The following is a 14,587-nucleotide window of genomic DNA, read 5'->3' as shown; positions in this document are numbered from 1 at the left end:
AGAAATAAAAAACATAAAAATGGAAATGGAAATTATAAAAGGGAACCAGTCTGAAATGGAGACTACATTATCTGAGATGAGAAGTATATTAAATGGAATAAACACAGGAATAAACAAAGTGAATAAAGAAAAGGATCAAATACATTATCTAAATGACAGGAAAGCCAAAGATACTCAATCAGAATGGCAAGAAAAAAGATGCCAAGACTATAAAAATAATTTAAGGAGGATATGGGACACTATCAAGGGTCCAAATATCTGTGTGATCAGTGTAACTGAAGAAAATCAAGATGTTGAACTGTTATTTGAAGAAATAATGATGGAAAACTTCCCTAACCTAGTAAAGGAAATGGACATAAAACCCCAGGAAGCTCAGAGAATTCCCGAAATTAGGGATCCAAAGAGGCCCACACCAAGATACATCATAATTAAAATCCCAAAGATTAAATACAAAGAAAGAATATTAAAAGAAGCAAGAGAACAACAAATAATTACTTATAAGGAAACATCCATAAGACCGGCAGCTGATTTCTCAAAAGAAATTATGCAAGACAGAAGGGAAGGGCTTGGCAAAAAATATTCGACAGGATGAAGACTCAGGATCTACAACTAAGAATAATTTATTCAGCAAAGCTATCATTTAGAGTTGAAGGACAGATAAAGAGCTTCCCAGACAAAAATAAGCTAAAGGAATTTATCACCACCAAGCCAGTATTACAGAAAATGTTGGAGGGACTTCTTTAAGAAGAAAAAACATGTACCAAAAACAGGAATAAAGAATGGTAACAACTACATTCCTATCAATAAGTACTTTAAATGGAAAAGAATTAAGCGCTCCAACCAAAAGATAGAGTGGCTAAAAGGATAAGAAACCAAGACTCTTACATATGAAAAGGAAGAGATGGAAAAAGAAACTGCTTTGATGGACCTAGAAAGTATTTAAGTCAGACAGAGAAAGATAAACACTATATGATTTCACTTATATGTAGAATCTAAGGAATAAAAAGAACAAAATAATCAAAAACACTCTCACAAATATAGTGGACAATTTGCTGTTAGACAGAGGTGAGGGGGGTTTGGGAGCTACGAGAATGGGGCGAAGGGTTAAAAGAAGTACAAATTAGTAGCTGATGGATGGTCACGGGGATGGGGAGCACGGCATAGGGAATGCAGTCAGCATTAATATGTTGGCTAGGTGGAGGGTCAGGGAAGGGAGGGAGCAATTGGGGGAATCATTTTATCAACTATATATATGTCTAACCAATGTACTGTGTACTTGAAACTAATTAAAATAAACAAATTTAAAAAAATAGTTAAGTGCTCAATAAATACTTGTATTAAGTGATCTTTATTTCTCTAGAACAGGTTTACACAACTTGAGCACTATTGACATTATAGGCTGGATAATTCTTTGTTATGGGGGATTGTCCTGTGCATTGTAGGATGTTGAGCAGCAACTCCAGCCTCTGCCCTCTAGGCGCCAGTAGAATATCTATAGTTCTGACGACCAAAAAGGTTTTCAGATTTTGCCAAATGTCACCTGGGTGCAAAACCACCCTGATTGAGAACCACTAACTGCTGCAGAATGATTCATTCTGATCTGTGAGATAATTCTCACTCTAATCTTTGCTAGAGACATAAAGGATTTGCTACATAATTTTAGTAGCTTTCTACTAATAAAATTTAAATATTTCAAAATGAATAACAAAAAGGTTTATAATTAACTTTTATAAAAACTCCAAACATAATGAAGGTATATTTATAACTTACATAAACTGCAAAAAAGGTAGTGGTTCAAATGTACGTCTTTCAATAGATTGTATTTTATTGCAGGATAAATCTCTAGAAAAGTAAAAGAAAAATATTACCTCAATTAGTTATTAGATATCTAATTAGTAGGAATAACTAGTAGAGGTTAGAATGATATTATTGAATAAGTAGCTTTTGCCTAAACTCTAAACCTTAGGAATTGTTATTTAAATCTTCCAGAGCCCCTAAACCTCCTCTTACCTCTCTCGAGAGTTTCACCTTCATGATTTTCATAAATAAAATATACAACTATATAATTCTGATAGATTTTGAAGGTAATCTTTCCTGAGAGTAGAACTGATCAGATGACCTTTTATGGTCTCATCAAATTCTAGATTATAAGATCAAATTTTTTCTGTATATAATTATTGCTAAATAAATAAGACTGCTATGCAAGCATTTCCAACTTGACAATGAGGCCGGAGAGATTTTTGTTTTGTAATTTGTGAAGTTGGGACATTTCTGATATGCTTATTTAGTGTAAACATTTCTAACTATACCGCTTAACCATTATTTTAAACAACTGTTTTTAATATCGGTATAAGAATTTCTGCATTGAAATCCTTAACAGCAGTCTGTTCTCTTGGTAACCTAATATGTTTTTAATAACATTGTTCACATAATTCATCTGCTTAAACATTTAATATTTAAATGTTAATCGAATTCAAATCATATTATCAAAAAATTCTGGGTTAATAGCATTCTTATTAATGTAAGTGTTCTATATTTTCTTGCCCTGTAGGTGACAATTTGAGGTTAACTTGAATTCCTCTCATTTTGCTAAATCAACTTTTTAAAACCTTTTCTATAAAGGCTGGACAGTAAATATTTTAGACTTTGCAGGCCTCATACAGTCATTGTCGCATATTGTTCTTTGTTTGTTTCTTTTCTTTTTTCTTTTACAGACATTTAATAATGTAAAAGTCATTCCTAACTTAGTGGCTGTATAAAAACAGACCACAGACTGGATTTGATCCATGGGCCATAAACTAAATCTAAGCAGATGTTATATGAACACTTATAAACAAGGTTCATATCAGTGTCTATAATTATTCAGACCCCATTACCACTTCTCTTCCATGATCGAAGGGTTTTTCCTATCTATATCTTGTCTATACAATTAAAAAATTGAAAATGCATAGGAAATATTTAATGCTGGAGATAGGCTGAAGCCCTATATAGACTTATAGAATTGTAGAATTTTATTGCTGGAAGAAACTATAGAGGTTATCTAATTTGAATCCTTTATTTTATAGATAATATTACTAAAAACTCATAAATAAATATAATTAACTAACTTACAAATACTGGAGGGATAGTAGGCCTTCAAATGAATCCTTATGTAATTCACTCAAATGATTTTCACTGAGAATTCTGAAAAATGAAAAGGTTATTTCTGGATCAAAATGCAAAATAACTACAACTATTTACTCCACACAACTATATGTGGGGGAAACCTGGGCTATGGTGCCACTGAAGTATCCTAATTTTTATTTAATTTAGGGAAGGTGATCTATGCTGTTTTTATTCAAACCTTTCCTCTCATGTCCTTGTGTCTATTTCTCTTCATCACACACACATACCCTTCTTATCCATACTTCCCACCAAATCGTATATTTAATGCCTCCTCTCTAGATCACAAAGTCTCTGATTGGTACTAACACTGGCAGAATTGCCATCTCCTCTTCTCTGTTCCCAAAACTTATTAGGAAGACCCATACATAACTCTATCAGGGCTGCAAGTAAAGTCATTCAATTTTTTTCCCCCATTAAAAATTGTTTTTGAAAACTAAAATGTACATAAAACACACACGACATAAATGTTTAGTTTAATAATTGTTAGGCAGACACTCATATAACACCATTCATGTCAGAACATTGCCATTGTCCCAGAAGCCGCCAGGGCTCTGAGTCCCTTTCCAATCATAAGCTTTTCTCTGACTCCCGAGAGGTAATCACTATTCTGATTTTAATAATAATTCCCTTGCTTTTAAATGTAGTTTTACCTGTTATATGATAGCCATAAACAATAGTTTATTTCTGCCTTTTCTTGAAATTTATATAAATGGAATCATATTGTATATGTGTTATTTTCTATGTTGCTTCTTTCATTAAACATTATTTTATAAATTCATTAGATTGTTGCATGGAGCTGAGTTTGGTTCATTTCAATGCCTAGTGTTGCATGTCCAGCTACATGTGGCCACTGAGTACTTGAAAGAGACTAGTGCAACTGAGGAGCGAATAAGTTAAATTTTTAACTTAATTAATCTTAATTATCATCAAATTTAAATTTAAAAACTGGTACTCAATGTAATTATTAGAAAATGTTTAAATATGTTAGCAATAACTTGGATGTGTGATAATACTTTTTCAACTGTAAATTTTATAAAATCTAAATACAGATCAAGGATTTCTGATAAAAATTTAGCAACCAAATTGAGATTTCAAAGACTTAGTAGGGAAAAAAAGAATGTAAATGCTCTTGTTAACAGATCTTGTACTGATTACGTGTAGAAATGACAATACTTTAGATATTTTGGAGACAATATTAAAAAATGTAGAATATCTTAATAATGTATATAATGACTATATGTTGAAACAATAACATTTTGGATATAAGGGTTAAATAAAATATATTAACATTTATTTCACTGTTTCTTTTTACTTTTAAGTGGCTACCAGAAAATTTAAGATTACTATGTGGCTCGCATTGTTCCTAATGAATAATATTCTACCGTATGACTATATCACATTTTACTCATTCTACCATTGGTGGATACTAATGTTTTTTCTAGTTTTTAGTTGTTACAAACAAGGCTGCTTTGAACATTCTTGTATCCTGATATACATTTGCCTGAGTTTCTCTAGGATATAATAGGGGTACAAAATTGTTTTCCTAAGAGGTTATGCTATTTCAAGTTGGCAGATTGAAACATGCCAGGTCTCTACCTTTCCAACCTCTACCAAAAGCCCTAAGAATAATAGAAAAGATATAATTTAAAAATCACATCCTTAGCAACAAACATGGGAACAGCTCCACAAATGCTCCCCCTACTAGAAATGCCCTGGAGCCACCTATAGGGTGAGCAGCAGGCACACTGCAGTGGGAACAGCCAGCAGCACTTCAACCCCACATCTTTCCTTCTTGAGACCAGGCAGCAAAGGGTGTCTTCCTTCAGATAGGAGCAACTGGTATTAGAAAGTGGGCAGGGTATGCACTCCCTGACTAGCCACCAGAAGGCACCTCCACCTCTTCCTTATTCTCAGGGGAACCCATTGGGAATAACAAGCCATAGCAGATCATTTCACTTCTCCCCTAGAGCTGAAAAACAGAAGCAGTAGGATCTCAGTTACAAAGATAAACTGCTCTCGGGAATGACCAAATAACGTGAGAAAGCCAATTCCATTAAGGACAGAAAACAAAAACAAACACAAGAGCTTATAGCCAACGAATAGAGTTAATGGAAAAAGCACAAGAGGACTTCAGAATAGCACAATTAATATCCTCAGACAGATGTAAGCAGATGGTACATCCACTGAAAAGAATCAATTCAAGATTATCCAAATAAGTGTTATCATTAATAATAATAATAAAAGAACTCAGTAGATGAACAGCAGAAATGACAGTTGAAGAGTAAATTATTAGAAAACTGAGAGATCCAGCCAAGACTTCTCCATTATGAAAAAGGAAGGGAAAGAATGATCCACAGACTAGCCTGACACCTGGGTCTGCCCAAAGAATGTTAATGCCCAAAGAATGTTAACCCCTTTGCTTTACCTAGTCTTGCAGTAAGACTAGGAACACACTTGGGTCAGGGGTGGGGGTGGGGGGAGTTTGCACCCATTTCTTATACCTGATGAGCAGGAAGGCACAAAGCCAGTGTCTCCAAGAGTGGAGTGAGGGAGTGATTGAGAGCCAGTACAGAAGAAACTCTATAAGATGTCAAAGGTAAGTGTCTCTTGCTGTGAGAATCCCCATCCTTGCAGGTAATATTAAGTTGTACATCCTTCAGGAGCCTTGGGGATCTGAGAACATGCTATGTTGCCTTGTGAAACTATTTCCATCAAGTTCTGCATTTAAAGCATTCTCCTTTCCCTCACAGTGTCTGTTGGCCACATATTTATATTAATTCCATCTCATAGCTTAATTCTTTACTCATAGCTTTTGACAAAATATTACTGCCTGGAAACTCTGAAACTGAAATCAAGGAGAGTTTTCAGTTATAAAGTGGTTCATATTATATAGAATATAGTTACACATATTTTAAAAAGACCATTAAAATAAAAACACAAAAACTTTAATTCCTACAAAGGACTCTTGGAATCTTGAGAATGCTTCAAAGACCCTGACCTCTATTTGAAATTCACCATGTTAAAAGATCAGCAGTGATGGTCAGAATATGTGTGAAGGCAGAATGGTCAACAGTGATGCTATGGTTGATTGTTTTCTCATTTCTGTTAGGTAATGGTTTCATATTTCCATGGAAATGATCCAAAAAGAAAAAAACAAATCAATATGTCCAATGATGTTTATAGTAATCCTTTTCATAACTACGAAAAGTTGGAAAAAACTCTGCTTCCCCATATCACCTAACAAAACTGTATGTGCATAATGTGTAGATGATATGCAGCAAGGACATAGGAAATAATGGCATATGAAAAAATTCAAGACAAAAATGAAAGTTGCATATACTAATTATAGTTTTAAAAAATATATAAAACTGACAAAAATATATAAAACTGACAAAGACAGAGAAAGGACAGAGAAGAGATGGGGGATGATGCTCAGCTGTTTATGACAGTGCCTTCTCTGATTAGCTGATGCCCACATCAGGCTGTTTGGTCAGAGTTTGAATATCATGATTAAGACAGGGAGTAACTAATGAGCATGTGTGTATTTTAAATTAGTGGGGTTTCTTTTTGTGAAGTCGTTTGGATGACAGGATAGTAAAAAAAAAATTTAAATAACAATAACAAATTCAACCTAGAAGGAAAGTTTAGACTAAAAATGAATCAGTAACCAAAAAATTACCCAAAAAAGGAGCTTCAAATAAGCAACTAATTGGTATAAAATACAATGATCTGTAGAACTCCAAATATTCATTTTGACTGAGGCAAAAATTTTGAAAGTATAGGGAATCAGATCTAAAATTTTGTCACACAATAAAAATATCAAAGCCAGGCATGAACATTTAAGAAATATCCACATTTAACTTCTGACCAGGCCTTCTTTCACTAAGGCAATCTTCTAAATTTCATTATATTCATTCCTGATTCTATATTACTGAAAATTATTCTTCTCCCCACCTCTGTAACTTCTAAAAAACTGAGAGGGCTCTGGGTTTGTTTGTCTGTTTGTTTGTTTGTTTTAGGGGGAGGACTTAATTATATACATAATGCAAAAAATAGGCCATTCTAGAATTGATTCACTTTCCTTCCCCTGCTTTCTGTCTCTTCACAGCACTTACTAATCCTTGAAATTATAGCTAGCTATTTATTATAGTTAGCTATTTATTTTTATATTATATACTTGTAAACCCTTGAGAACTGGGGCATTTTGTTTGTTTTGCTCTTGAGCCTGTAACCCTGCATGTAAAACAGTTCCCGGCACAAAGCAGATGCTCCATAACTATTTGTTCAATGAATTCAGAAAGTGACAGGTATCAATTTTCAGATATTCTATTTTTATTTAAAACAAATCACTCATTTATTATCCCTTGAGAATAAGTACAGCTTTACAGGAAAATAAATGTCTCTCTTCTTCCCCACATTGTGACTCTTAATTCTTTGAGACAAGAGCCCTTTGAGAATTTCATAAAAGCTATGGACCCTTTCCCTAGAAAACTACATTTTCTTCGATACATGCAAAAGTGTGCATGAAATTTCCATTTGTGGATTATCTCTTTAGGGCAGAGGTCTGTGAATAGGATTGAATTCAGGAGGCCAAACTTAGATGGGAAATAAAATTACATCTCTATTTTCACAAACTTCTAACTAAAATTAGCATTTTCTTCTGTTCTAAATGGAGGCAACAAATCTTAATAGATTAGCAGTATAGTAGTTAATTTGGTTACCAATAGAAATCACAGATATTTTCATACCACATATTTGTTGCAGATATCTCAAAATATTTATTCTCATCATTACTTGAAATTATAATAGTTATTAGGCTTACCATTATATCTTGTTACTTAATATGTTAAGAGATACAGATTTATTTATTACTATATCAATAATCTTTTAAAAAATATTTTGAAAACTGTATTTCAATATGTTTCCTTTGATTTCTTATACATTCTAACTTATTATACATTTAAAAACATAATCCCAAGAATGCAGGCTTCACAGATCACCAAAGAGACACATGGGGAAAAAAAGTTCAAGAAGTCCTGCCCAGGGGGACCACTGACTCCAAGTCAGGGACTTCTGCCTTACAAGGTATAAATCTCAAGCTGACTTAGAAATCTTCAAACCTTACCAGACTCACGTTACTGTGTATACACTCTCAAACACGTGCTTTAAAAAAATTACTGTTTAAATTTCAATTAAAAAATATGTACTATATATTACACAGCTCAAAATTCCAAAGGTAAGTAAAATACAATCCAAAGTTTTTTCTCCTACCCTTGTCCCACCACCTCTATGCCCCAGAGGAAACTATTGTTATTTATTTTTGTGCCAAATAACATCATTTTTCTTACAAGTTTAGGAAATAAAGTCTCCAAGCAGATAGCATCATGGAAAATATAAATTATATATAGTTTTTTAAAAATTCATAAATTAAAAAATAATTGCCTGGTTCTAGCATTTTTTTTCCATTACCAATAAGATATCAGACTAAAGAGGAGATCTATTTTAAGATGGTCATAATCCCTACTTTTAGATTACTATGACTATTGTCTTTATTATTAATTCAGATGTCATCAATGACTTGACTACTGAAGTTGAACTAATGATATGACATATAAACTGTCATGAAAAGTGCCAGTTAATTACTTTAAATTTTTTTTCCCCAAATCACTATATGCCTAAACTGACTTTTTCTACAAATGAATAGAAAAAGATAAACAACAGAAAAATGGGCAAAGGATAGGGCAAATTCAGAGAAGAGATACAAATGTTCAATAAACATATAAAGATATTTAAATTCACAAGTAATCAGAAAAATTCAAATTTAGATGGCATCTCTTTTATTCACCCATGAGATCAATCAAAAAATGGAGAATATCCAGTGATGGCAGGGCATGGGGAAATGAATGCTGTCACGGCCTACTGACTGGAGTGTGAGTTGGCACAACTTCTTTGAGGGCAATTAAAATTTTATATCTACATAGTCTTCATCCCAACAATTCCATTTCTAAACACCTGTCCTACAGAAATACCTGCCTGTGTTCACAAAGATGCATGCTTAAGAATGTTTGTTACGGCAATCCATGTAACAAGAAAACGACATAATCTAAACATCCATGGATAAGGGAATTATTCAACTGTGATACGTCCATACTACGGAATATTTACAGGAGTTTAAATTGGGGTAACTGTCTATGTACTGGGAAGGAGAGAAATTTAAGAAATATCAATAGTTCAAAGAATCAAGTTATAGGATGTTATCATTTATGTAAAAAAGAAATGAAAATCACACAACAAACCTATTTTGCTATCTGTAAATATGTATGCAGGCAAATACATGCAAAAAAGATTAGGAAGGATATATACTAGACTCAGAGTAGCAGTTACCCCAGGAGAGCAGGACTAGGGCACAAGGAGGGTTTTCACTATACCTGTTACCTCATTTTTATATATTGAGAATATAATCATGTATTATTTGTTATAATGGAAAATAAGTTTAAATTGACTCATATTTTAAATAAGGTCCTCCAAATTTAATTTTTAAAATAAACATAGAATTGCAATCCATAGAGGCTGATTTAGGATATGGATGGGGAAAGGCCTTTTCTCAGAGCGACCGACTTCAAAATCTTGGACCAAGAAGGATCTTACAATGCAGTTAGTTTTTTGAATTCATATTTGGAGAGAATATACTCACAGTTTCTCAGCCCAACGGTATGAGTTCCATATATTTTCATCAATGTAAGAAATAGAGTTTCCTTGGAAATTTCTGTGAAGAAACACAGTTCATATCCTTGAATAGGTAGGAAAAGAATGAACATCATAAGTAAAAGAATCATGGCAACCTTGCAGGGAATATTCAAATACAGAAAATACCAGCTTTCTAATTTCCACAGCTATCAGCTTCCCAATTTGCACAATTAATAAAGAAAGAATTGTGGGGCCACTGGCACAAACAATGAGGCATCTCCTCAGAACCTGAACTTCCTATCTGGGATAGGTAATGCCAGTTAATTACTTTGAATGTATTTTTTTCCAAAGTCACTTATGTGTCTAAAATGACTCCTTCGACACATCAGTGAGAAAATGATAAACAATTCAGCAGAAAATGGCAAAAAAAAAAAAATTAGCATTATTAGCAAATAAATATAAAGAATATAAATACCAAAGTTTTGGCTCAGTGCCCTCTATTGAAATCTCTCCAGATGTCAGAAGGATAAGGGCAATTCAAAATGACAGGAACTAATATGGAAAGATCTCACAGATATATTGCATAGGGAAAAGCACAAATTACTAGGCAAGGAATAAAGTGCTACCTCATTATAGGAAAAAATGCCAAGGAGAGAGATTGGAAGGAAGGACACACACCAAAATGGTAACAGGAGTGATAGGAAGAGTTAGGTGGGATTTTCACGTTTTATCCTAATATAATACTTCTGTGATCTTTTTCCCAAAAAAACACGGAGAATGTATCCATGAATAATACGTGTTTCAAAGAAGCTGTTAAATTCCTGAGATTTGCTTTCAACCACTAACTCTGTGGATGACTGCATCTTTACCAGTAGCTTTGTCCTCTTCCCTCGGCAATGACTTACTCATTCGGTTTTTCAGGAAGGTCAGAAAAAGTCAACCAGATACCTGTCTTGCCACTCTGGCTAGTGGGCATTTCCACTCAACCAGAAGCCTTCTGGCTGCTTTATGCTCACCAATAAAAGATGCCGAAAACTAAACTCACCTCCCTCAAACTGGCCCTCCTTCCCAACTGCTGTGTTTTCACCGGTTTACCACCATCATTCTCATCGCCTAGGACAGAGACTTTACAGGGTGGCATTTGATTTTTCTCTTTCCTGTATACCCTATCCCCCAACTCTTGTCAGTTACTAAATCCTGTCAGTGCTTCCTTCATAGTGTACTCAGGATCTTCTTTCTACTCCTATTACAACCACTCTAATTCAGTCCTTTTTCACTTTCCTTCTAGATTTTGCCAGAGCATTCTATTTGTTCTCCCCGAATCAAGTTTTCTTCTCTAGATCACTCTACATATGGAATCTACAATGATCCCCTTACTTTAATCATTTGTCTCTCCTGCTTGAAAACTTTCAGTAGCAATCCTTATTTGACAGTGTAACTTTCAAACCCCTATAGCTGATAGCCAAGGTTTTTCATAATCATATCTTTCTTTGCTCCTTAACCCAATTCTTTACAGTCACACCAGTCTATTAAATCCTGATCATTCCTGCAGCCATGCCTTTGCCTAGACTGTTCTCACTATATTTTCTCTATTTAACAAGTCACAGCCACTCTTTAAGTACCAGCTAAAGTGCTAGCTAATCTTTGCGGCTTTCCCTGACGTCCACACCCCAGTGACTATAAATTCTGGTGAATTACAGCACCTATGGTCTGTATCTCTTTTAGTATTTAATTATATATCAGCTCCATTTTTATGCACATTCCTTTTCTTCCCACCCATCATTGTTATGTTCTAGAGACAATGTCATACTTCTGTGGCTCCCATAGTTGGGCACATAATGGGTACTATATATAAAGCCAGGTTGCAAAGATGGGTTCTGGACGTAACCGAGGGATCGAATAATAATAATAGCTAACACAAATATACGTTAGGCACTGATATAAGTGCTTTACATGTATTAACTTATCTAAATCTCACGATAATCCTGTGAGATGATAACTATAGTAAATCCCAATTTTACAGATGAGGAAATTGAGTCACAAAGCTAATAAATGACGTACCTGGGTTCAAACCCAGTCAGTCTGGCTCTAGAATCTCTACGCTTAACCACTTTGTTGTTATCACCACCAGTGAGCTAAGGAGAATATGTTGCTGTAAGAGGATGGAGCAAAAGTGGAAGGAGAGTAGAGATTAAGGAATGAAATGATGGGGCTAAAAAATGGATAAGGAAAAATAAGGTCAATTACTAGTAAAAGGCTGGAGAAGGGGGAAACAATAGTAAGAATGAAGGTAAGGGATAGTTGACAAACAAAAGGTAAAAATAGAAAGTCAGTCAACATGGGTTAGGAAGATGAGGAAGGCCCAGGAAGACCTTGAGAGAAAAGGCTGCCGTGTCAGGCAGGATGCAGAGAACAAATAAGGAAAGCAATTCTTACAAGATGGTGAAGGTGCCGTTGTAGATGTTGGACTCTGGCACAGGCACTCTGCGGAGCCTCTGCTTTGGGCTTAGACCAATACACGACAGCGTCTCATCTTTGCATGCACAGAGCTTACATACGTCGATGTTTATGGTGGCATTCTGTTCAGTCGTTGGAGGAACTGTCTCAGATGACTCTGGTTGCTGAGTTATGGTAACTTTTGGGTTCACAGTTGCAAGTTCGACTTCAGTCACGTTTGGATGCTGACTCTGAACCTGCTTTGTATATGGAACTGTCACCTCAGGGTACTCTGGAGGAGCTGTAGTATTCGTCAGGGCTGTAGAATGTTTAGCCTCTGTGGTAGGTTCTGGAGTTATGGTAAGCTCCAGGTTCACGTGATGAACTGTAACAGTGGGTGACTTTAGATATTGACCTTGATCCTTACTTGAAGTTGGAACAGTCACTTCTTGAGGAAATGGATATTGAACTGCACCCCCACTAGTTGTCCCTGGAGGCTGAACTGGGGTCTTTAGCATGGTTGGAGAAGTTTCAGCCTCCACATTAGATCCTGAAGTTACAGTAATATCCAGGTCCATAGGTTGAACTGTAAATTCAGTCAGGTTTGGATGCTGACTCTGAACATTCTCTGGATGTAGAAGTGTCACATCAGGCTGTTCTGGAGAGGGAGCTGTAGTCTGCTGTACAGTTGTAGAATGTTTAGCCTCTGTAGGTTCTGAAGTTATGGAAACCCCCAGGTCTAGGGGATAAACTGTGACTCTGGGTGATGTTGGAGGCTGAGCTTGACTCTGACCTGGAGCTGGAACTGTCACCTCCTGATACAATCGAGGTTGAACTACAACCTCATTAGGTGGCTCTGGAGGTTGAACTGGGGTTTCTTGAATGATTGGAGAAGGTTCAACCTCGATACTGGATTCTGGAGTTATGGTAAATTCCGTGTCCAAAGGTTGAGCTGTGAATTCAGCCAGGCTTGGATGCTGACTCTGAACCTGCTCTAGATGTGGAAGTGTCACCTCAGGGTACTCTGGAGGAGCTGCAGTCTGCTGCAAGGCTGTAGAATGTTTGACCTCTGTAGTAGGTTCTGGAGTGAAGGTAACGCCCAGGTCCAAAGGTTCGACTGTGACATTCGGTGACAGTGGATGCTGAACTTGATCCTGACCTGGAGGTGGAACTGTCAACTCCTGATACAATTGAGGTTGAACTATAACCTCATTAGGTGGCTCTGGAGGCTGAATTGGGGTTTCTTGAATGATTGGAGAAGGTTCAGCCTCAATACTGGATTCTGGAGTTATGATAAGTCCCATGTCCAAAGGTTGAACTGTGGCTTCTGTTAGGTTTGGATGCTGACTCTGAACCTGCTCTGGATGTGGAAGTGTCACCTCAGGGTACTCTGGAGGAACTGTAGAACGTTCAATTTCTGTAATAGGTTCTGGAGTTAAGGTAAGGCCCAGTTCCAAAGGTTCAACTGTGACATCTGGTGATGGTAGATACTGACGTGGTATTGGAACTGTCACTTCCTGACGCAGTGGAGGTTGAACTACATCTTCCTTAGGTGGTTCTGGAGGCTGAGTTGGGTTCTCCTGCATAGTTGGTGGTATTGGAACTGTCACTTCCTGACGCAGTGGAGGTTGAACTACATCTTCCTTAAGTGGTTCTGGAGGCTGAGTTGGGTTCTCCTGCATAGTTGGTGGTATTGGAACTGTCACTTCCTGACGCAGTGGAGGTTGAACTACATCTTCCTTAGGTGGTTCTGGAGGCTGAGTTGGGTTCTCCTGCATAGTTGGTGGTATTGGAACTGTCACTTCCTGACGCAGTGGAGGTTGAACTACATCTTCCTTAGGTGGTTCTGGAGGCTGAATTGGGTTCTCCTGCATAGTTGGAGAAGGTTCAACCTCAATATTAGATTCTGGAGTTATGGTAAGTTCTAGGTCCAAAGGTTGAACTGTGACTTCGGACAAGGTTGGATGCTGAACCTGAACCTGCTCTGACCGTGAAAGCATCACCTCAGGGTACTGTGGAAAAGCTGTAATCTGCTGCAGGGCTGTAGAATATTCAGCCTCCACAGGAGGTTCTGGAGTTACGGTAAATTCCAGGTCCAAAGGTTGAACTGTGACATTAGGTGATGATAGTTGCTGAGCTTGATCCTGACCTGGTGCTGGAACTGTCACCTGATACAATCGAGGTTGAAATACAACCTCATTAGGTGGCTCTGGAGGCTGAACTACGACCTCCTTAGCTGGCTCTGGAGGCTGAACTACGACCTCCTTAGCTGGCTCTGGAGGCTGAACTACGACCTCCT

The 14,587-nt window shown here is 36.4% G+C and overlaps 1 protein-coding gene across 1 annotated transcript in view; it reads right to left on the bottom strand.

Annotated features, from left to right (window-relative positions):
* LOC105303519 (leucine-rich repeat-containing protein 37A-like) overlaps positions 1 to 14,587 on the bottom strand; it is a 45,547-nt gene that overhangs the window by 29,708 nt on the left and 1,252 nt on the right. Inside the window, exons 2-5 of the mRNA XM_023521576.1 lie at positions 13,507 to 14,582; positions 12,289 to 13,389; positions 9,860 to 9,931; positions 3,112 to 3,183 (exon numbers count right to left, since the gene is read on the bottom strand). Coding sequence (XP_023377344.1) covers positions 3,112 to 3,183; positions 9,860 to 9,931; positions 12,289 to 13,389; positions 13,507 to 14,582 — 2,321 coding nt within the window. The remainder of the gene's footprint in view (positions 1 to 3,111; positions 3,184 to 9,859; positions 9,932 to 12,288; positions 13,390 to 13,506; positions 14,583 to 14,587) is intronic.

The sequence above is a fragment of the Pteropus vampyrus genome, unplaced genomic scaffold, assembly GCF_000151845.1.
Source record: "Pteropus vampyrus isolate Shadow unplaced genomic scaffold, Pvam_2.0 Scaffold306, whole genome shotgun sequence".
NCBI lineage: Eukaryota > Metazoa > Chordata > Mammalia > Chiroptera > Pteropodidae > Pteropus > Pteropus vampyrus.
This window is presented reverse-complemented; position numbering and strand designations above follow the sequence as displayed.